The sequence below is a fragment of the Mycetomoellerius zeteki genome, unplaced genomic scaffold, assembly GCF_001594055.1.
Source record: "Mycetomoellerius zeteki isolate Tzet28-1 unplaced genomic scaffold, Tzet1.0 scaffold135, whole genome shotgun sequence".
Taxonomy (NCBI): Eukaryota; Metazoa; Arthropoda; class Insecta; order Hymenoptera; family Formicidae; genus Mycetomoellerius; species Mycetomoellerius zeteki.
Genome location: NW_017256287.1, coordinates 5249801 through 5272693, shown reverse-complemented (window position 1 = coordinate 5272693; position 22893 = coordinate 5249801). Strand labels below are relative to the sequence as shown.

At 34.4% G+C, this 22893-nt stretch overlaps 1 protein-coding gene across 3 annotated transcripts in view; it reads right to left on the bottom strand.

The window, feature by feature from the left end:
- Window positions 1–420: 420 nt before the first annotated feature.
- The window catches only part of Lrch (Leucine-rich-repeats and calponin homology domain protein), a 48167-nt gene continuing 25694 nt past the window's right edge, over window positions 421–22893 (bottom strand). Inside the window, exons 2-13 of one of the 3 annotated variants that reach the window (XM_018461912.1) lie at window positions 15356–15500; window positions 14651–14883; window positions 14068–14204; window positions 13487–13702; window positions 12393–12554; window positions 11305–11426; window positions 10954–11100; window positions 9785–10182; window positions 9451–9602; window positions 9233–9370; window positions 9085–9162; window positions 421–825 (exon numbers count right to left, since the gene is read on the bottom strand). In XM_018461912.1, coding sequence (XP_018317414.1) covers window positions 679–825; window positions 9085–9162; window positions 9233–9370; window positions 9451–9602; window positions 9785–10182; window positions 10954–11100; window positions 11305–11426; window positions 12393–12554; window positions 13487–13702; window positions 14068–14204; window positions 14651–14883; window positions 15356–15500 — 2075 coding nt within the window. In that variant the 3' untranslated portion in view covers window positions 421–678. Of the gene's footprint in view, window positions 826–7417; window positions 7904–9084; window positions 9163–9232; window positions 9371–9450; window positions 9603–9784; window positions 10183–10953; window positions 11101–11304; window positions 11427–12392; window positions 12555–13486; window positions 13703–14067; window positions 14205–14650; window positions 14884–15355; window positions 15501–22893 lie in introns of those variants that run through there. The other 2 variants (XM_018461911.1, XM_018461913.1) reach the window with 2 other exon arrangements.

Sequence of the window (22893 nt, the reverse complement as noted above, 5' to 3'; positions counted from 1 at the left end):
ACGTCTTTACGTCTTTCAGATGCGTGTATCATCTGAAAAGTTGAATTCTTTATTTGTTTGATATTTAATAATTAAGTATCGCTATTAAACCTAAACCCTAGTTTTCTTCCGAGTTTTGATTTTAATCCTTAACTGAGGAGGATGGGGGAGAATTTAGATATCTAAATTCCAAATAATTTCATGTAAGAAATTTCAAATAATTTCATGTATAAATTTTGTATAGCAGATTATTTAAGCTATACAAAATTTATACATGAAATTATTTGAAATTTCTAATTCGGTTAAAAATTCTATTCTCTTTCAACTATTTTATTAGATTGAACGCTATTTTTTAAATCAATTTTTAAAAAACTGATATATAATCAGTAAAATCATATAGTTAGATCAGTTAAGGATTGATTAATCAGCTCACGTGTCAAATTGCCGACCTGCGAACGTTTCGTTTAAGCTGAAACCGAAGCGGCCGAACAAATTCCAGTTCAGTCCTTACGTTCGAAGGAGAGAGGAGTTACGTCGAGCTCCTCATCTGTCTCTGTCTAGGAGCGCATCCTGAGTGCATTTCGAGCACATTCGTCGCTGTCACCTCGCTCGCAGTTCTTCTTTCCCTCTTCCTACTCGAGTAGGAGACGGATTACGGGCTCTCTCGCCAAGCAATCTCGTGAATTAGATAGTCTGGCGCTAAGCAGGCACGTGGTTCGGCATACTCGAGGACGTCTGTAGGGGCGAACGTGTCTGGTGAAACCTCAACAGCTCGGACACAGTGACTGCGACACGTACGACCCCGCGACCTCCCTCCAGGACGTCGCTGGCACAGCACACGAGATTCTGAAAAATTAGCAAGAAGCACATACGCGTCTTTAGCACCTGTTTTCTTGTCGCGCAGATATTTTCATCTGTCTTGAATAAAAATGCGCGATTGATTTAAATTATAATCTAAAAACGATATGACGAAAATACATCTAAAGAAAAAAGAAATATTTAAAAGATATATGAAAAAAAGCTTTAAATTATATATTTTAATTTTTAAGTAGTAGCTTTATGGTATTGCCTTTATAGACAACTGTATTGTATCGAAATATTCTAGGCGATGATGAAAAATATCTTATTTATTTCGATTAAATATATGTATTACAAATAAAAATGTAGAATAAAATACTACGAATCTCTTACCTATGATCAGTATAAATTTCGAAAATATCTTATCAGACGTTTAGGTGATATCAGAAGTCGGATGATGAAACCTGATTTTTTACTTATAAGAAAATGTTCGAATAATAAGCAGATACATAAATGTATGAATCGAGAGAGAGATAAAAGTGAGTTTAGATAACAGAACGTCTAAAAAAATGCAAATTCAAACTCAGTTAAAGAAACTCTCTCTAACGAGATGTATAAAAGCTTTTCGAAAATATTAAAAGGATCGTGGTAAAAATAATAACAGTTTAAAGTGCATTAAATTTTAAAGTAAGGATTATTTTGCAAAAATTTATATAAAAACGTTTGCAACACGCAATAAAGTGAAGAAGATGGTATCAAGTTCACAATTTTTCCAATTATGTTCTATTACTGAATGAACGTAGAAATTTAAGAAAAGGATGTTTTATTATAAATGGCTATAATATTACAATCATTACGTTTTTTTATCCATACAATCAACGTTACAGAGTATACTTCAAAGAAGAAAAACAAGGTCAATAATATCGCTGTGATCCAAGTAGCGAAACACTTAAAGAGATTTTTGGTCGATCGATTCGACGAAAATCGAAGAAAAGATGCGATGAATGTCTCTTCGCATTTTACGTTTCGCCACTAGAATCGTTCTCGCTAATAACAAAACGTTAGGGATGGCGGACGAGTGTCGTATATAAGTAATTTATAAATAAATTAAATATGAAAGACAGAAAAACAAAATACACTGCGAGACTTGCGAAATATGATATCTGCAAGATATCGATCTATCTGCAGATACATCGATGGCTCGATCGTAATCGTTGAACGGCGTTACTTCAAATAATTGTACTCGTTAAAATTATATAGGCAGTATTCGACTAATAAACGCACGTATTTTCTGAGTACGTTAAGTATAATATTTTACTTAAAAATTTAATTCATTCTACAGTCATCATTGGATTGTCGTTTACTATTATACATGTATTCATCGTATAATGCAGCAAGAGTAAACTTACAATAAAAAATTTGTTGATTAATTTCAAAATAATAGGATATTAAATAATAATTACCAATAGTAAATTTAAATTTTTTAAATTTACAATATATCTATTTATATTTTATATATAAATGTACGGTTTTCGATTGGAAATTGTTTCCAAATTTCTGCCTTGTAAGAAACAAATTGGGAAACTTAGAAGTCAAAGCGAAAAATTAATGGACGTATTTAAATAAGATTGATAATTCACTTCAGAATAATTTTCAAATATTTACTAATATTTTGTAAATATCTACTAATGTTTTGATTGAAAAATATTCTTTCTCTTTAATTAAATGCTAATTTAAAACGATTTCTAATAGATGTAATGGAAATTAAATCTGATTTGATCGAAATGATATAAACATGTTGTGCGTATATGCGTTTTTCGAGATCAGTTACCGTCTTATATGAAAGATCGAATTGAAATAAGTCGATCATGCTGGGCTCGTTATTCTGATCCCGCTTAGGCCACATATCTATTCAGAAAGGAATTATTGTCTTCCACTGCTTTCCATTTGATGACACAAATCGACACAAGTCTACACAAGCGTCGTTCTATGACATTCAGAGAGTGACAAAGATAGAACGACACTTGTGTCGAGTTGTGTCGACTGTGTTTCCTAAAAGGAAAGCAGCCTTCAGCTCAGTGAGCAGGTATGATCGATCGTGCAAATACGAAACGTTTAAAGAGACGCCGCGGAATAAATATAGATATGTATATAAATAGACAAGAGAAGCTTTAAAAGCTTACGGAAACAACAATGGACGAAAATACACCAAGCACCAAATGGATTTATCGAGCTAGCGAATAATTTAATTGACTTACATACGTTAACATTAACGTAAAAAAAAACCGAAAAAAATGGTCGGAAACGACGTAAAAGAACTAGTTTCAACGAACTATATATCTGTTTTCATATAATATATCTATCTCTATATATATATATTTCTGCATATATAAGCTTTCTTTCTTCGCGTACTTTACAAAAATTATACACATAAGCTAAACGCAAACGGAATGATTTCGTATTTTTCTTCCTCCTTAAATACCCCTCTTTTTCTTTTGTTTTGTGAATATGCTTAATAGCGATGTAGCCTCTTGCAAAAGCGAAAGCTGTTGGTAAAATTTCACTGTTACGATCTACGAGACTGATCCTCGACTAGTACGACTGGATCCAATTGAAGTTCAATACAGAATTTTACTGTATGTATAAAACGTTGATTTTAACCTAACGTTCGATTTTTAACTGGCCACTCTTAATAATAATTTCTATAATAGCTATATTAATAGTATCGTTACAAAATCATTGTACCGGTCCGTTTTCAAAGATAAAATATAGCTCTCTAGAGCAATTACGTACATCAATCGTGGACCGCTGTGCTAAGCAACTGATAATATAAAATGGTATGTGCTAAATTCGAATCCAGTCTTAAATTGTTGAGAATACTATCCCAATACCTCGACATCTCGTCCAATTCTAATGAGAATAATACTGACGTGGCCGTCGCGATCATTCGTATTCGCATCTCCGCAAAGGATCATTAGGCATCCGTCGTAATGATCGATGATTAAACGTAATGGAATATCCGAATGATGACTTGTCATCGTCCGGATCATTCATTCGTTATTCCATAATGGACGATTCGCTCGTTGGATGTAGGCGCGGAAGTTATTAGCGGACCGCCTAATTACGCGTTTAAGATTCGGAACGCCCGGAGATAATAATTTGTCCACTGACGGTGCAATTTAACTTACGGTCGACAATTGCAGTTGAAAGCTTCTGACATCTCATCTTTTTTTTTTAAAGAGGCATTACTACAGATACTATCGTTAATCGTTTGACTGCGTATCGTTATTTTTATATATTATTAGAGTAATGTGAATTGTTAATTTTTCACAGATAAATGTAAAAAAAAAAGGAAACGCGCGCGCAAATTCCTCTCTCGATAATTATTAGTATTCAAATAAATGTAACGAAGTAATATTCAAGTGAATAAGGGTAAGAAAGGAACCGTTCGAAAGATTAATTATATGACGATATTCTACAAATAAATTATACGCAAGAAACGATGTTAATAAGATATAAATTAAAGAAGGTAGAAAATGAACGCCGGGCGTTCCAATAAATACAACATTCCTTCAAACTGACTAAACTGATTATTGTGGTTAAGTAATGAGTAGTAGCTACGAAATCATCAGTTGCAAATGAAATACGTAGAAGCCACAACAAATTGCTGTCGCAGAAAAGAAAAGAAATGCAAGGGGAGAAAATAATCTGACTAGAACGGAGATAGTTCGACTTATAACTAACGACACTATTGTAGACTAGAAAGTGCAAAACCCACTTGATTACAAACGCGAAAATGCAATGCCGTTTATGCGTTCCGTGCATCTCCCGGCAAGATCGCGAACTGAATCCGAGTAGTCGTAAGAAATCATGGAAGATACGGTTCGCCCTTGCAACCCCTTAAAAATCTACACTGGCATGTTGCATAGAGTAATGCACGTGTCGATTCACAACGATACACGTGTAAATATTATGCTTGTATGATAGTCTCTTGAAATATAGAGTGGTCACCCATATATATATTATAAGGCCCACTTACGAAATATGTTACGAAAAGAATCCTATGTCTCTTTTTTTATGAAAAATCTTCCAGTCCTTCTCTGAAAGACCTTCCACATAAAAAGAATGATTCTGCTAAAGTATCTAAAAATTTAGTTAAATACAGATCTGAAAATATTTATTACATTATCGATAATTATATAGAATGCTTCAGCTTGTTGTTAATATGTCAAAATCTTTTGTCTATATTTGAGTTTTGTACGTAACTATTTTCATAATTGAACAAAATTTTTAGATCTGTATTTAATTAATTTTTTAATCTTTAGCAAAATCGTTCTTTCCGCACAGTCATCAAAAATTTCCAGAACGCTCGATTTAAGCGTTCCGGTAATTCGTAACGATTAGTGTTGTTTCACATTAGGATCTTTTCAACGACCATGGACCTTGTCGGAAAAATAAAGTAATGCCGCATTCAATGGAACATGTTGAGAAGTTTGGCACTATCTTAAGTACTGCAAGTGATTAGTATCAAAATTATTATTTAAAAAGCCCACTGTCTATCAATAAACTGGATGTGATGTAATATTGTAGGTATCTATTTTTTTCCGACAGAGATCCCGTCTTACAAATCTGAAGGATGTTTTCTTAATATTAAAGTATAAGTTATACACTTACATATTATAGACGATATTATGCCCTCTACGTTTCTATCAAGTTTTTATGAAAATAAATTAGCAGGTAGCAGGCACCGTGTCTCTACCATCGTATATCGCTGTCACTTTGATCTCGATTGGTTGCTTTTTCGTACTATTTTAACAGCTATGACTAATTAGGTACTATAGGAAATAATTATCTCAGAGTTTAAGTCGACGTACTTTTTGTGAAAAGTTGAAGTGTTCATACAGTTTTTTTTGTCAGTTTAAATTTCGATATTACAATTACAATAGAATCAGGTTGAATAACTACTATAATTAGTATAGACTTACATACTTGATTTTTACGTTTAACCGTGATTTTGAAATCTCGGTGGAAAATATACTTTTTATATTCGTATCTTCCAAATTCCAAAATTCACATTCTTTATCTTCCAAAAGCATTGGAACTCGAGTAAAATTAATGCCGAGATCAAAGTAACATTAATCTAAAATAAGTAGGTTTTTTAAACTGCAACCAAACAGCTTGGTCGACAAAGTATCGAAGAGTGCTCTGTCTTGTTTGTTCCATCCCGAAACGAAAACGGTGTTTCTTGTGCTGGACAATTGACAAAGAAGACAATCGAACTACTTATGAAATTATATACGAATAAGGGAAGCAATAATTTACGGATGAATATAAACTTCATCTTTAAACCCTCCTTTGTTATACCTTACATTACCAAAATAGAAAATCCTAGAACTGAAAGAGATTCCCTTAGCACCTTTTCGTGAATCCTGTAACACTCGCAGGCCTATCACCTCTCTATCACAGACCCACCAATCTTGAAAAAGCCGCAGGCAGTTTATTGGTCGAATCTTAAAAAAATATTGCCGTCGAAGGCATCGTAGCTATCCTTCCCTTCACTCTTTCTTCTCTTCCTGAGGGACAATCGCAGACCCAGACGAAAAAGATGATGTCACAATACCAGTTAATTGGGGATTCTGAGGTTTTCATCGTATACAAGGCAATGAATACTTTCCGAGAATTCGGAAAGTCAAACGGGATATACGACTTATACAATTTTTGAACGAGTATTGCGCATCAACTCTTGATTTCGACCATTATCCTTTCTTTTTCTTTTTATCAAAATATTGTTTCATCGGTCTAGCCGACGACAGCCGACTCGCACGATTACAAGCGGCGATCATATAACTGGTTCATTCTGTAAGGTACATTCACAACTAAACGTGATATGCGAGCGCTTTCCACTTTGATTGCGCTCTTTGATTTTATGTTAATTCGTAGTAAGCTCGGAAAAAACTAACGAGCACATAGAATACAATAAAACTTCGTGTTTTGCAGGGGACATTATCACGTAAACTTTCACTGACATTCCCACTTGCAACTGTCGATGAAGAAGGCTTTTTCAAACAAAAAAGATACAGACTTATATAATATTTAGCCGATACGTTCCATCGAGCTGTCTATCAACACTTAAAAACTATCTCCGAAATTCTCCGCTGACTACAAAATTCCTCGCTTACATGCTCGAGCGAGGAAAGTTACGTGAGCGTAGGTCGAAAAAAGCGAACTATCTTGTTAAAGCTACTATCGTGATGAATAAGTTAATGAAAACTAAACTAACTTTGCCCCTGGCGAGGACTAGCGACAATTTCATATGCAACAAAAGATATGTTCTGATATTCTTTAAAGCGTCTAGATGCGGTGACGGCGAACCGTTTTTTAATCTGTATCCTCTTCGAAAGACACTTTAAAAAATTACAGAGTACTTCGATGTCGATGACGACCCTGTAGTGTTCTGTTTATGTTACGTAAACATTTAGACTGTCTTCTTAGAAAAGAAACATGCCGCATCTATCGAATATTTGCACATTTTTTTCTTCGTTTAATTTGCTGAACACCATTGAGAATTTTCGACATCGAAGTCAGATCCGACACGACACTTTCTTGAGTCTTAATAAATACAAGTATAAATAAAGTTCACGAAAATAATATATAGCCCTAAAGATAAAATGTGAAACGAACATTGAAAGTGTCGTGTGCATCGTTGTTCGAACGAGACGGTTATTCTCAGATTTAGTATCAAAAACAAAATTAAGATAGTAATAAAGGAGACTCTGAGAATTACCGCCTCAAGATACCATAGTTTTCATCCTGGCACTCTTTTTCTCCTTCTTTCTTAATTCGTAGATCCTTCTTTTTCGCATTCTGCGGTTTCAATACTGTCTCACTAATCGGGGATTGGGAATAGATAGAGCAGAACGAGGGCGGATAGGAATGTGGCAAAAAGCATCGCGGATAGAACGTGGTCTTGAATCGTACGGAGTGAATCTGCGGCCGGCTCTTCGGTGCCACTCTCTCCCTCATCGCGAACAAGGAGAAGAGCAGTGACGAGACGCGCCAAAGCCTCCAGCCCGTACGCGTCCATGTAACCCACGTCCATGATTGCATCCGCGTCCAATAACACCTCCTGCAACACCAACAACGATACTACTCAGTCCCAATTTTTATTTTACCGCACTGCGAGAACATTTCTCACGTGGCCTTAAAACGCATATCTCTGTCCTCTCCGAGGAAGGCCCTACTTTTGTACCAATGAGAAAAGAAGCGTTCCTCGGGGGATAGCCGTTCTGTTACAGTCCGACCTGTCACCATGTGATAAAAGGAAATCGTTTGTCTTCGCAAAAGAACTTTTGATAGAGTTGATTTATTTGATTCTGATTTTCTTTAATGAAGTTTACTTTGTAACAATGCTTGTTAAAGTCGATTGTAATCAATTTATTCATTCCTTAATGATCAAAAGTTCCATCTAGAAAACAATCAAGGGATGTCGCGAGGAAGAATGGACAGGAAAAAGCAACAGTAACGTAGTAATATTGTATATAATGACTGATGAAAAATTATTTGGATTGTTTGTATAGTTTAGGATAATTAGTCCATGGATGTTAATCGGTAAGATATTCGGATGATGGCAGGAAAGGTGAGAACCCGAAGTACAGACTGTTCCCCGAAGAAGCAACACAAAAGCGAACTGAAATCTATAGGCACATGCAACTAAAGCTTCTTCGCTAATTCATTTTTCTTCTTTCCTGCACTTATATTTTTATATATAACTATACCGTATATTTTCATAAAATCAGTTTGCAATTCGCTTAAAATCAGATCGAATTCGGGGACTGACTAGTAGTCGTTGAAAGTGTCATCGAGAAGTGACGGCTAGATTGCCGAAGCGTTAGTCACGACACATAGACGTTCGGTTACGAATAATGTGCGATAAATTTTTCCGCCCGACTGTTCACCAAGTAGATTCGATAGATCTAAGGATAACGCTCGATGAGAATATCTGATAATCGTGCTTCGTAAAGAGTAAGTTTTCGCACTGAGTCTCGTAACCAATTTTACATTCTACTCTTCAACGAAGCACGGTCGATCATTACAGCATAATGATTATCATGATTCTCTTGCCACATCACCATTTGTTAAAGAAAAATTAGAAACACATCGGATTAATTTATTCGGTATGGAAGTATCCACCGTATCAACATGATGTTGTACACTAATGATGACAGCGTGTCTCATGCATGTGTAGTATACTCTGAGCGAAAGAGAAGCACAAACTTCTTTGAAACTAATTAATAAGATGTTTCTTACCTCATCAACGCCAATCTTCCGACACGCCTCGAGGAAGTTGTCAACGTTACGCCTGCATCGTGCCATTGTCAGCTTAGGCTAAGAAAAAAAAGTTAAATTAATCTATTGATACATGGAGTATATCACAAAATGGCGAAAAAATACTCACTACAGCGGGAGAAGGAACATGTATACTAGCAACCGATCGCGGTCTAACGTGGTTCGCCAAGTGACAAAGAACAACACCATCCGTTAACGCTGGTGCGAGGTCCTCTGGCAATGCCATCTTCAATCTCGTCTCTATGTGCTGTTATAAATATATTCTTGATTATATTACAAAGTCGCTTTTCACAAGTAATTATAGTCGCTTTTCGTTATGATGCTTACATTTCGTAGTTGTTCGATGAGATCAGCCTCTTCTTTGGCACGTTCAAACTCTCTCCTCATAGTAAAGGAATACTTTTCAGGCACATTACTATTCCATGTGACGGATCGCGGGGATTTTGGACTGCCGCCGTTTCTACTGGGACTGTTATTACCTAATAAACAAACGCATACTATAAGCATATTGTGTAATCAAAGTCCTCTCTTACACTGCATGAAATGTATAAGAGAAATTTTTGTAAGATGTAAAACTGCTCTTATACATCAACTGCAAGTGTATTTATCTACAAACAAATTTATAATTTTTTTTTTTATTTTGTTTAATTTAAATGATTACCTTCAACGTAACCAACAGCGGTTTTCACCAGCCTGGGCGCATGCGCTGGACTCGTATTCGTGGAGAGAATACTACTCGAAGTTTTAATAGGCGAACTAGGTTTTTTATAAGGTTGCTCAAGATATTTTCCGTTCTTATTGTTGTAATCGTTATTACTACCGTTGATGATTGGCGTGCTTTGGTAGTTTATTCGCGACGGGGTAACTTTCTGCACTGGCCTCTTTAACGCGTTATCTTCGTTGAAGATTTGCTTGCCAGTTAGAGCAATGGTTTCTTTATTGTTGCCCATGTCGGTTTCGTTTTGCGTCTCGTTGCCTGGAGGCGTCACTTGCTCGCGAGGTCTGTATACGCTTAGACCTTCGTTAGCCCTCTGCTGCTTCAGAGCTTCTTTGTACTCCCTAAGAATAAAATAACTTATAGTATCAAAGCGAACACGTAGATTGTGTAAGAACATGATATGAAACTTTCACGAATGTTATCTGATGAGCTTTGCGAGTATGAATGATTGAAGTAAGACGACAATATATAAAATACCGAAAGCTTTATTATAATCTCACAATGTATTAATTCTTTAATTTATAATACTTTAGAATAAAATTAAAAAATAATTTTTATTGACTAGATATTCCTCAGAAGATGATTATATTTAATAATTATATCATAATTTATACATCTATATGTAAACAGTATATACTTTATATATAGTACACATTCTTTTTTCTTAAACCTTCGTTGCCACTCTATACCGTTTTATCACGTACTTACCATATAGATATTATGTAAAAATATTGCATAAAAATAAACATAAAACAAATTTTTTTTACTTGAAACGTCAGACATGAAGAAATATAACGATAGCAAACAAATGTATATATCTTTATTAATAAAAAAAAAAGTTATAACATATAAATTAAAAGAAACCTCGAGTATATCATAATGAGAGTGGTACCGAAGAGTTAAATATTCAACTACAATCGCAAATGCCCGTCATTTGGACACTGAAGAGGATTGATACGATAAGGTCAATCGTAGTTGCTCAACGCATGTAATACGTCACAGCATTACCAGGCGCGCCTACCATAGTCATACGAATGAGTAAATGAGTAACGCAAACGTGATAACATGAGATAAATTCGGACGGACAAGGGCTTTTGTTGGTCCAAAGTTACCTGTACGTCTGTATATGATTGAACGGCCTCTTATCGTCGCCGTTCACCATTGCAGCGGTACCCGTCGCAGTTTGGAGCGGGTGTACTGATTGCTGTGCGGATGATATCTGCTGCGACTGACTCGTCAAATGCGTGGACTCCAGATGGCTGTAAAAAGGGATTGCCAGCCACGATAATGCACATGCACGCATGCAAGAATATACGTATATGTATATGTATGTAAACTACCGTGACAATTTGTATCACAATATCAATTGCAAACACCGAGGGAACGCGTTCGTTTGTTTCGAGGGAAAGCACGCGGATCGGGTAATTGACCCATTGATCATCATAGCGAGAGGCTTCACTCACCCAGGTGGCGTAATCGATGTGTGATGAAGGCTGGAGATCATTGGTCTTCTAATGTCTGCCCCATTCTCCGAGGTACTCCTCTCTAATCTCCTCTTTTCCAGTTGATCGTGCAGTACCATCGCCTGCAAGATATTTCGCATGAGAACGTGAATTATAACTTTTAACATCTTCGTAAGACATCTTAATAATTAAACAAGGATAATTTTAATATTAATTTAACTGTCTTTTTACTTTTTTATCTTAGAATTTAAAATCTTTATCTCTAGATAAGAAATAATGTTCTCAATTAACTCTCTTAATTAACTCTCTTAATTATATTTTATTACAAAATTATGTTTTGTCGATTACTTTAATTATAGATTTCAAAATGAATTCTTGTTAAAGAAAGATCAGCCTTCAATGTATAAAAGAAACAGTGAATATAAGAAAGCGATTTCACCGTACATTAAGTATAAACGAACATTTAATATTGATGCATAGCATGCATTCGTAATTTTGAAACGTCGTCGTAAAACATGATGTTTTATTGGGTCAAGGCTTTATAACGAGATTTGAGCGACAGCCAACAACGGTTTGTCGACTACTGTCATTATCGTAGCTCGACTTGAGATCTATTCGGCAGCTAAATATAGCGGCTATGTCATCCTTTAAATTCCGTACTACAGTTTATTGCTTAAACACTTATTTTAAACAGAGATCTAAATCGTACGATTAGCTCCCATAATAATAACAAATATATTTTTTCCATTATCTTAATCAATTATCAGAACTTTATCGGTCTATGCTCTTATCTTTTAAAGAAACCTGACTTCTTCAGTTGTCATCAAAGTTAATTACTTTGAGATATTAGAGTTTCTAGTTTTAAATCATTCGTCTGAATAAAACCGACAAAATCGGCAATCGACATTTGTTGAATATAAAAAGTAGAGAAGAAATTGAAATGATTTCTATATGAAAAGATAATATTATTATTAATAAAATTTAAGAAATTGTACTTCAATATTTTTTTCATAACTTAAATATCTTGAAATAATCAGAACAACGATAACGCTAATTTGTTTTTGCGAGGATCTTACATATTAACCTACCTTGCCTAACTCATCCTCCAGGGACGTGTGCTCTCCGGGTGAAATCGTGCTGGGCGTTGACGTGCCACTACAAGATCCGTTCACGCCTACCTCGTGCGGTAGCGTTATCGAGAGCGGTGAGCATTCTTGCCGCCACAAACTGCGAACTTCGCCGTCGTGTACCTGCGAACGGTGGCCAACAGGAGGCATGTAAAATCGTGGATTGTGTGCATTTTGCGCACTAGTAAAAGTTTATTCGTGCACTTTATACAATGATTTATATTAAAAATCAAACTCGAAATCGCTCGCATTTCTCAGACAAATCTCTTTTTTATATACAATATAATTTATATACAAAAATTTACAGAAAGATGCACAGCCTTGACTATGGTATAAAGTACCTTCAATTTATTGCATTTTTTTGGAAAAAGCGGTAATAAAAGGAAGTCTAACAAAATATTAAAATTGTTATAAAAATAAATATTACTTTTCAATAAAATTGATTTTTAATTTTATTTTCCGTTAGATATAGAACGTTAATGTCAATTTAGGAGTACTTTATATTTATGGCCAAGGTTGTATAATAATTTTTCTAAAACAATTCTAAGAAGTCATATGAATAAAAGAACTAAAAAAGAAATATCTAGATAAGAAAAAACATTTGTTCTAAAACATTTTAAAAACGTAAATCAAAATATGTTCTACAATGCTACTGTTTTTTATTATATACTGTTATATTTTAATAGATACCTCTACTAATATCTAATCCTTTATTTACAAATAAGTACAACTATGTGTATAAGCAAATGTTGTAATATCCTTATTCATCTCTTTCAGCATTTTCTTCGTTAATAAAAGCAGAGTTAATAGCATTTATTCCATTTGAATTGTATATAATATATAATATGTTCATTTATATCTTTCAAAGTTTTCTTCGAAAAAGTAAAAGCGAAAGCGCTTGTGCTTCGGTTTATTCATATGACCGCACTGGATCAGAGATCCGCGGGCAATTCGGCGGCGGATTCGCCGAATAGCTTCGCGAAGAAGTAGCTGTAGAGTGTGTGCAGGAGATGTAGCGATAGCGAAAAGACCACGAGAGCGACGGTGAAACTAACCGCGCTGTGGATCTCTTGGGACCAACGCTTGTCGACACCGTCGCTGGTGCTGTATCCACTGTCGACGTTATGCCGTCGATGCGACCTCGTATCCAACGTCGCATGACCTCTTGCGTCCAGAGGTGCCCGCCGCGTTCGACCGCCTCTGGCCCTCTCGTGTTTCGCTGCCTGCCTCTCCAAGTACTTGAAAATGTGCGTTCGCCCGCGAATGCATAGCTAAAACCGGCAGTAAGAACTTTAGCATATGAGACCGGTATTCTCGAAGGAAAGATGTCTCGCGTTTCCTTTGCATCTTGTTGCCTTCCGGCAATGTACAGAATGATATTAAACGTTTTCGAACGGCAAGATACTGATTCATGAATTCAAATAAAGTCTCGAATCAAGTACGAAGCGAAAGGCATCGGTTTTGCAATCAGTTCCGTAGGCAGTCTGTGATTGTGAAACGGCAGTTCAATTGAAGTAACATCGCGTACAGTTTTATTAGAAAGAATCCGAGGAAAGAGCGTAGGAATATATATTGCGGGAAGGAGATTTGAACGTTTGAGTGAAAACACGGATGAATCATGATTGCTAATGCTTACCGAGGCAGGCGGCGAGGTGAGCGGATTGTCGGACAATTTGAAATCCACCAAGCTCTTCATCTTCCTCATTTCGTTTGGAAGCACAGATATTCGATTACCGCTAATATCCAGCTTCACGAGCCTCAGGTACGTCAGTTCTATACAAAAACATGATTTAAAAACTTAATTTCTCGCACTTGATCATCAATCCTGAGATATTAATCTCTTTGACAGATCAATCATAACTATAATAATATCTTTAATATTTTTTTCAAATCTCGTTTCATTTTTTTTTAATTAACTTTTTTTTATTTTGCTTAACAAATAAATAAAAAAATTTATTTAGAATTAATTTATGAAGATTAACTTTCTCTCTTTCGTGAGCTTTGGCTTTGTTAAAATTAATTTACTGAGAGTCACTTTTAAATTCCCAGTAGATTTTTGGCAAGATTTATTTTGCAAATACTTATTGAACAGATTGATTCAATATACACAGATGGATTCAATTATTTCTTAATCGCGATTAAAGCAGCGAGTTTATCAAGCTGCGGGCGTGATAAACATCTGTTGTATACATTACAATCGTATTAAAAGGTGGCTCTACCTATAGGCAGGTGCACCAGCAAGTTGCTCCTCAGGTCTAAAGACCGGAGTTGCGCAAGGTCGCCCAATCGAGGTGGAAGACTCGTGATTTCGTTGCAACCTGCGTCCAGTTCTGCCAATACTGTCATCCTGCCCAGCTCGTCTGGCAAAGATGCTAATCTGTTGTGGGCGACTAGCAACGTTTGAAGGGGTAGCCTGCATATCTCTCGAGGTAGCGACGTCAATTGGTTTCGACTGTGAATTATAATATCTTCTTTAAATAAATTCTCGCTATATATAATTATATTCGCAAGTTGAAACTTTTTTTCAAACGGATAATCACTTATAGAAATATCTCAATTACTTAATTTTAATAAATTATTTTAACAATTATGAACAATTTGTAGAATATTTCAGAAATGGAATTAATTTTTTATAATAGATGCGGCTTATCAAAAATTATTCGAAATGTGTCTCATTAAAACTTTTTAAATCAAAAGAATTATTTAATGAATAATTATAGTACACTCAATAATTAATTATACAATTATACGTAGTTAATCAATTATTCTTCCAATAATTTTTAAAGTGTTTTAAATTTTTAATTATACTATGCTGCGCAATCTAGCAGGAGCTTAACGTTATCAACGCCATATCATATAGGATGCCTGCGATATTGTATCGCGCAGTTCAATGTGTGTGTGCGTGTGTGTTTTTATGTACCAACCTAAGATCGAGGTAGTTCAAAGATTGAAGCATTACGACGGTTTCCGGGATTATTCTTATGGCATTATGATAAAGATGCAGCTTTTCGAGGAATGAAAATTCCGTGACTTCCTCCGGTAACTCACTGAAACGATTCTTTGAAAGGTCTGTAACAGAAAGCAGATATTCATCTTTATGATGTGCTAGACGATAAAGACATGATCGTCGCAACTTCCGCCATTAAAACGAATGTAACATCAACAGGCGTCGCGTGATTTCAACAGGAAATTAGAACGCGTTATAAATACATAAACGGGGAAAAAAAGTAGATTTAGCGCTACTGAAAACTGATTTGCAATTAAGAGCTGTTCGACATCAAACTTCGCATTTTCATTAAAACACCACCGCATCGTAAAAGCATCGCTCAAGTAATAAATGGCGTCCCTATTATACAATCGGCCCATAAAACTCGTTGAGAAGTGTAGGTATTATCGAACTGTCTTAATAAGGTACCGATATGTCTCCCATGGCAACAGCTGTATACCTCGGCTAGGGTGATCTTAGGGTTGCTGGGGGTTGTTATGAATGGGGCGCGACGGCCACGTGCGTGCACAGGCTCGAAATGCAGGAAAAAGACAGGGGTAACTCAGCTGCTCCTGGCTTCGAACCTTCTTTCTGATCAATAACAGCCGTCCTCGAGACTTGCGAAACCGTTCGCAAAAGACGTAGCCATCTCGCATGTCGAATAGTTCCGAAATAGCTATCGTTCTTTTAATCCAGACAGCACGTATAAAAATGTCGCAAGCGTGTTTTGATTATGCACGTAGTCACATGAGATGTTATGAAATTGATATTTTACCTAAATTATTTGGTAACTATATATACGATTGTTACTCCTTCTATATGTAAAATTTTTGTTTATTAAAATTTGACATAAAGTATTAAATTTAATCTTTCCTTAGTTTTAAATATTTTTTTCCTTTATACCTATATATAATATTTTTAACATCGATGTTGGAGTAAAGGGCGCGGTCATTACGACACTCCTGCATGTACTTGACATTTAAGTGTCGGTCATAACAGTTAAAGGTCTTCTAATAGTCTTAAAATATAAAAGCCTTGATCTTAATGTACGACGTCAATAGAATAATTGAAACGATACAACAATGTTTTATGAAGACATCTAGTATTATACTCGTAATATACAATTTGCGTTCTACGCATCTTTGTTCTTTTCTCTATGGTAAGATACCGAGGAGATTAATTTACGGAAATTTTCCAAATATACCCGAGCAGGGAGAAAATTAGATTTCAACGAATTCGTCGAACGATCAACGGAAATTGGCAATCGTTGCGTGCGAAAGATACGCGATTTCCTCTGACGAAATCGAGAATTAAGTTCAGCAATTTCCATCAGTCGTCATTTTTGTTCAATGAAATAAATATAGAGCATTTGATTACATAAATTTTTATTGCATTCGTGAATTACATTCAAAAATATCAATTCAAGTAATAATTACTTCTGTATTTATATAAAATAAGATATTTCAATAATTATAATAATAATTAGAACAATATATTCATTTATATAAATTGATAATATTATGTCTACTTATTTTCAAGTTTTCTGTCTTTCTTCTTTGTCTTTTCTCTCTTGTTGATATACGTAATTACTGGAATCGCAGATTGCAATAGCGCTCAATCTTGCGAATCGCGCTCGTAATTCACTATAGCATAAGACAATTCGTCTTCATTCGTCGAAAAATGTAGCAATTTACGCGGTTACAGCCCGAGGGTGTGTCTTGACGAGCGTAACTTCGTTAATCGATCGCGATTCTTGCACGCTGGGCGAACTAAGCGTATTGAAACCGGATCAATTTTGATGGGGAAGAAACCCGAGGCGTGAATGGGGATGCACGAATAGGGATGCTTACAACACCTTCATCTCATGGCAAAATATTTGACTTTTTATTTTTTTTTATTCGACGCTGCAAATCGATATTTTAGTAAAAAGTATCAGCACAACCGAAACGTTGGACAATATTAAATAAATAAAATAATTATTATGTAAGAATAGATAATGTTATTTTCATTTATTTTCGGGAATTTATCGTAAAGATTTTCCTTTCGATTATTAGTCTAAAGAAACTGTATTGAAAAAAATTTCAACACTAAAAATACTTTTAAAAAGATTTTTTTTATTAAATACTTCCAGTATTATAATTTGTTGAAGAATCAATATTTTTTATCTAAAAGTCTGGTCATTTCTAAATCTGGTAGAATACGGTCGATGTCCGTGGCGCAAGGGCGTCGGCCTGTCGGACGAAGACGGGGCTGGAACCCCTTGCCAACCCCATGAGCAACTCCCACGCAATATTGGATTCTCTCTCAAGCACCATCTCTTTGTCCAAAATGGCAAAATTTTGCGACGAACAGTCGCGTCCTCGACATAATATAGATATGGTGGCATTTCGTTGTAGAATCCACTCCAACAACGTATGACATGTCATCATAATTCATATATAGATTTAGAGATGTATGTTCCTTTTCCTCTGGTTCTCCCTTTCGCGAGACAAAATTGTATCGGAAAGCATGACAGGCAGTATCAAGGAATACTTTTTTGAAAATTATGAGTTTTTAGTTCTTTACGTCTTTATCAGTAAAGTGCAATAGTTAGTTTCCAAGAAATAAAGAGATGTCTCTTTAAAAGATGTCTTATCTCAGTATCAGCGACTTTTCTCTATCAAATAATTTAAATTTCAATTATAAAACATGAAATATCATGTCTATTTAATTACAAAGCTATCAAATTTAAAGAGAAAAATTTAATGCTATACTTATCTTCTTTTTATCTAAAGAAAGATTAAAAAGGCTTTTTTTCTTGCTGTTTTATTTTTCAAGGGGTATTTAGAGTATATATATTACTTTATTTAGCATGTATGATAGCATTTAATAATAAGGTGGAACAGAGATAAATATATAATACAATATTAATAGCAATATAAAATAGATAAATATAATCTGGTGTGAATATTATAATCTAAAAAGCTGCTCTAATTAAAATTGTTAATACAGTTTTACCTTATACACTGAATTATTAAGTTATATTACAAAATAACATTATTTCATTTTATTCTCTGTAATTTATGAGAGAGATTTTATCTTTTTATACCGCGTTATATCAATTAACATATGGAAGTTAGTCATGCCGATTTCAAATTTAGGAATGGCCGATAAAAATCAAGCGGAACCGCGCGGGCGAAGGCTGTCTATAAATATATCTATACATTTCCGTTCCTAACGGTCAGACGAACACGATAAATATCGCAGCCGTGCCCTTCACAGTAGTTGTACAGGACGTTTCAGAAAGGGTCGATACATCGAGACATTTCAAGGACCAAGGTCGAGGTCCTACCATTGAGGATCGATACGCAATTGCGTGACGCGCACACAGTGACATTATTTACTGATAAAGGGCGTGGCAGTTTTGTAAACTCCCGCGTACATATTTTATTATTTTTTGTTTATCTTACTTAAGACAAATGCATTAGTAAATGATCAATTAAAAGATAAACAACTATTTATCTTGTTTGCTAAATAAGAATATTATTTTTATTATACTTGAGAGATCATTTAAAAGCTAATTTTTTACAAATACTATATACTTTTATCTGTAAAGTGTTCATTTCTATCGAAATGACAATTTGCAAGTCCCAATATATATATATATATACTGAATTATTGATTGACTGAGATTAGTATATATTAAATTTTAAAATAACAGTCCTGAATATTTGGCTGACATAAAAATTGATACAATAAAAATTTGAGCACATAGAATCACTTCATTCATGACGCTCAACGAGAATCGTGGATTATTAAAAATGAAAAAAATTGCATACTATAATAGATAGCGTAAATCAGAGATAGTCGTAACTTGTAAAGATGATGAAAGAGATTTGCTTATCTAGCGTATTTGACGCGAAAAACGATAAAGCTTTGACGGAAAGCAAAGTAGCGGAAAACGTTTGCTTCGCAATTTCAACATTAATTTCCACGTGCTGAACCACACGAGGCCAACGGCCCGGATAAACGTCCGGCTCGACGAGACAGTCGCTCTTTGACGCTTGTCTGGTTGCGGCTCTGCCCACCGTTTCTTTCTCTCGTTCAAGTTTCCATCTAAGTATGCGACCAGTGGGAAACGTGCACTCTCGTAACAGGTAACCTTGAAGGCTGATCCTGGTCATTTTCCTCGAATCTTAACTAGTCGACTCTGTCATAGTGCAACGAATAAACAGTCACTGGTCGAGTGAGAAAAAAAACTCTCTCTCTCTGTATTAAAATTAATAAGAAACACATGAATAGAAACAAATAAATAAGAAACGGATTACAAATCCAAGTGTTAAAAAATAACGTCATATATGTGTGTGATTTAGTTTTTCGTGTAAAAATGACATTGTACTACATGTTTAAATTTTTGTATGCAGTGCAGTGTATTATTTTTACACGGAAAATCTATCTAAAACTAATCAGGTGTATATATATATTAAAGTTACTTTTTACACATTTGGATTTATGCAACGAATATAAATACATGTATATTCATTTTTATAAATCTCACGGGATAAAAATAAAAATATTACCTCTTTAAAATTTATGTTACAATAAAATAAGAGAAAATACGGGAAAAATGATATTGTAGTATTAAATTTAATTGAAAATAATCTTGTCACACAATTTAATAAAAATATTAACAAAATAAATATTTGTTTTATTAAAACAAGAGCACACCATATTGAGTTAATAAAATTATTTCCAATTAGGCTCATGCTGTTAATACATCATTCTGTGTAATATAGATGTAAATGTTATACCTTCTCATATCATAGAAAATACAACTACAAAATTTATAATTATATCTTTAATATAATTATTGAACCAACAATAGAATTAATCGTATATACTTTTAAATCAACAAGCTTTTTGTAATTGAATTATAGTTATACTAATAAAACCTCAAGTTTATTCGTAGTGTACGAGACTTATATGTGCATACAAAATGTAGAACTCAATTACAAATATGAATCCAGATAGTGATTAGGATACGTAATATAGAGCGAGTATATATATTTCCCTGGGGCGAGATAGACTACTCAACCACGTTATTGAATGGATAGAGGAGTTTGTTTAGGCTTAGAGAGCCGGTTTACCGCGTCCCTACCACCTGAAGATGACGCACGACAAAACTAGTAGACGTTAAGAACGAAGTGGCTCTTTTGAATACCTGTAGAAGGACCGTGAATATATTCCGACTTATAAAGATCAAACTCGAAACACTTGCTCCATCTTTGCAGAGAAACAGTGTACTTTCTTTTATAAGCGAAGTTATTTTTTCAAGTTTGTCTAATTTTTACATGTCGGCTGTAAACGTGAAATAAATCCATATTTCTTATAAAATAGGAGTTTCATAAGATTTTATAGATATTCACATTTTTTTAAAATTCTCAATATCTTTGTAACTTCATACATTTCATTCAAGAAATAAGAAAATTTAGAGAACTGATATACATTATATCTATAATTTAATATTATATATTGTATGCAAAGTATACCAATTAAGAAGTTGTTGATCGCGATTTTTGGGACAATAAAAATGCTATCTGTTTAAAAATTATGTTGTTAGCAAAATAAGAAAAAGAATATGTATAAGATATAAAATTATTCCCCTCTCAACAAAGAATATTGCAATTACAAGACTTGATTTTAGTCAACGCAGAATTAGTTCCTTATGATTGAATTATATAATTAAACTAGTGAAATCATACTTAAGCTCATTCATTCATATATAAAATATATCGGGTTGTTACGCGCGCAATATCGATGTATCTACAAGCTCTTATTTGCCTCGCCTTTGAGTGTGAATATAAACTCCGATACACGAAGCACGAATTCCTTCGGTTTCTGGGTGTGTCTCGCGCGAAAAAGTCGCGTCTCCGTGACACGTCGTCGGCCATGAGCTGCACGTAAAATTGACTTCTCGTTAATTGGAACGTGTCACGCACCGACGTCGGGGATTTCTTCTCCAACGTAGGAAAATGCAAACTTTGAAGGCGGAAATTGGCTGTATTGATCGCTTGACATTATCAAAGATGTTATTGTGCAATACCCGTCTAAAAATAGATGCAACGTAGCGACGCGACGGCTTGTTTTAGAAAATGTAAGAGTAAAATATTACAGATAAAAAAAGCTAAATAGATTCTTCGGACCTTATATATAACAGTATCACATAACATTTCCAGTCAAAATCAAAAGAAATTTTTGTTTCGTTTTCGTGTCGTTTTATTTTATTTCTTTTATTTTACTTTAATTTATTTTGACATTCTCGAGAGTTACTCTTTGCTTGTATTTTTAATCTATTTTATTTGAGAATTTCGGAATTTCTTTTGGCAGTATTACGCAGTTAGTACATGTTCGCCAATACAAGAATGTATTTCTGTCGAATGACGGACCCTGTTTGCAACAACGTAATATAATATCAATCCCGTCGGTCGGTTTTGCTCGTTATACGATTCAATCGGTGATAAGTATTACGCCAGCGATAAGTATATCCGGCGCCGTAATCATCATATTAGTTTCTATCAATTGTGTATACAGGATGTTTTTTAAAAACCGCCCACTAAGCACATAGCGCTATTCCTGATAAAAAATTGAGTCGATAAGTATTAGGAAATTTTTTTCTACAGTGCTTAATGAAACAGTTATTATCGAGTAAAGATAATCGCACGTCCGTTTAAAGCACGGCGTCGATTGGATTATCTCTACTCGATAATAGCTGCTTCATTAAGCACTGTAGAAAAAAATTTCCTAATACTTATCGACTCAATTTTTTATCAGGAATAGCGCTATGTGCTTAGTGGACGGTTTTTAAGAAACACCCTGTATAAGCGAACTAACATAATTCATGACAAAACCTTTTAGTATTTCTTTTAATAATAGAATCAGAGGAAAGAAAAAAAATTGTAAACATATGTTCAAATGTTATTAATCTCCTACATTCACATATGGAAAGAACGATTTTTCTGAAATATCTAAAAATTTAGTTAGATACAGATTTGAAAATACTCTCTAAAAGTGAATTAGTGTATTACTGATTACATCAGTTATAAGTGTAGCACTGAAGTCATCAGCAAATATTTACTATTTTTTTGTAATAATACACTCCATTTTAGAGGTTATGATTTTCTGCAGATTCAATCTGTAGAAATCATAACTTCTCAAAATAAATCAGTGTATTATTACTGAAAAACAGTAAATATTCGCTGATATTACAATTATGAGTGTAACACTGAAGTCAGTGATAATACACTGATTCACTTTTAGAGAGTAATTGGTCAAAATATTTATATAGAAAATTCAAGCATGATGAGCAATGTCGTAAACAATTTCAATATTCTTACTACCAATCAGCTTAAACGTCTTACATAATTATTTTGATAGTCCAACAAAATTTATTTTCAGACTTCTATCTAACTAAATTTTTGGATACCTCAACAAAATCGT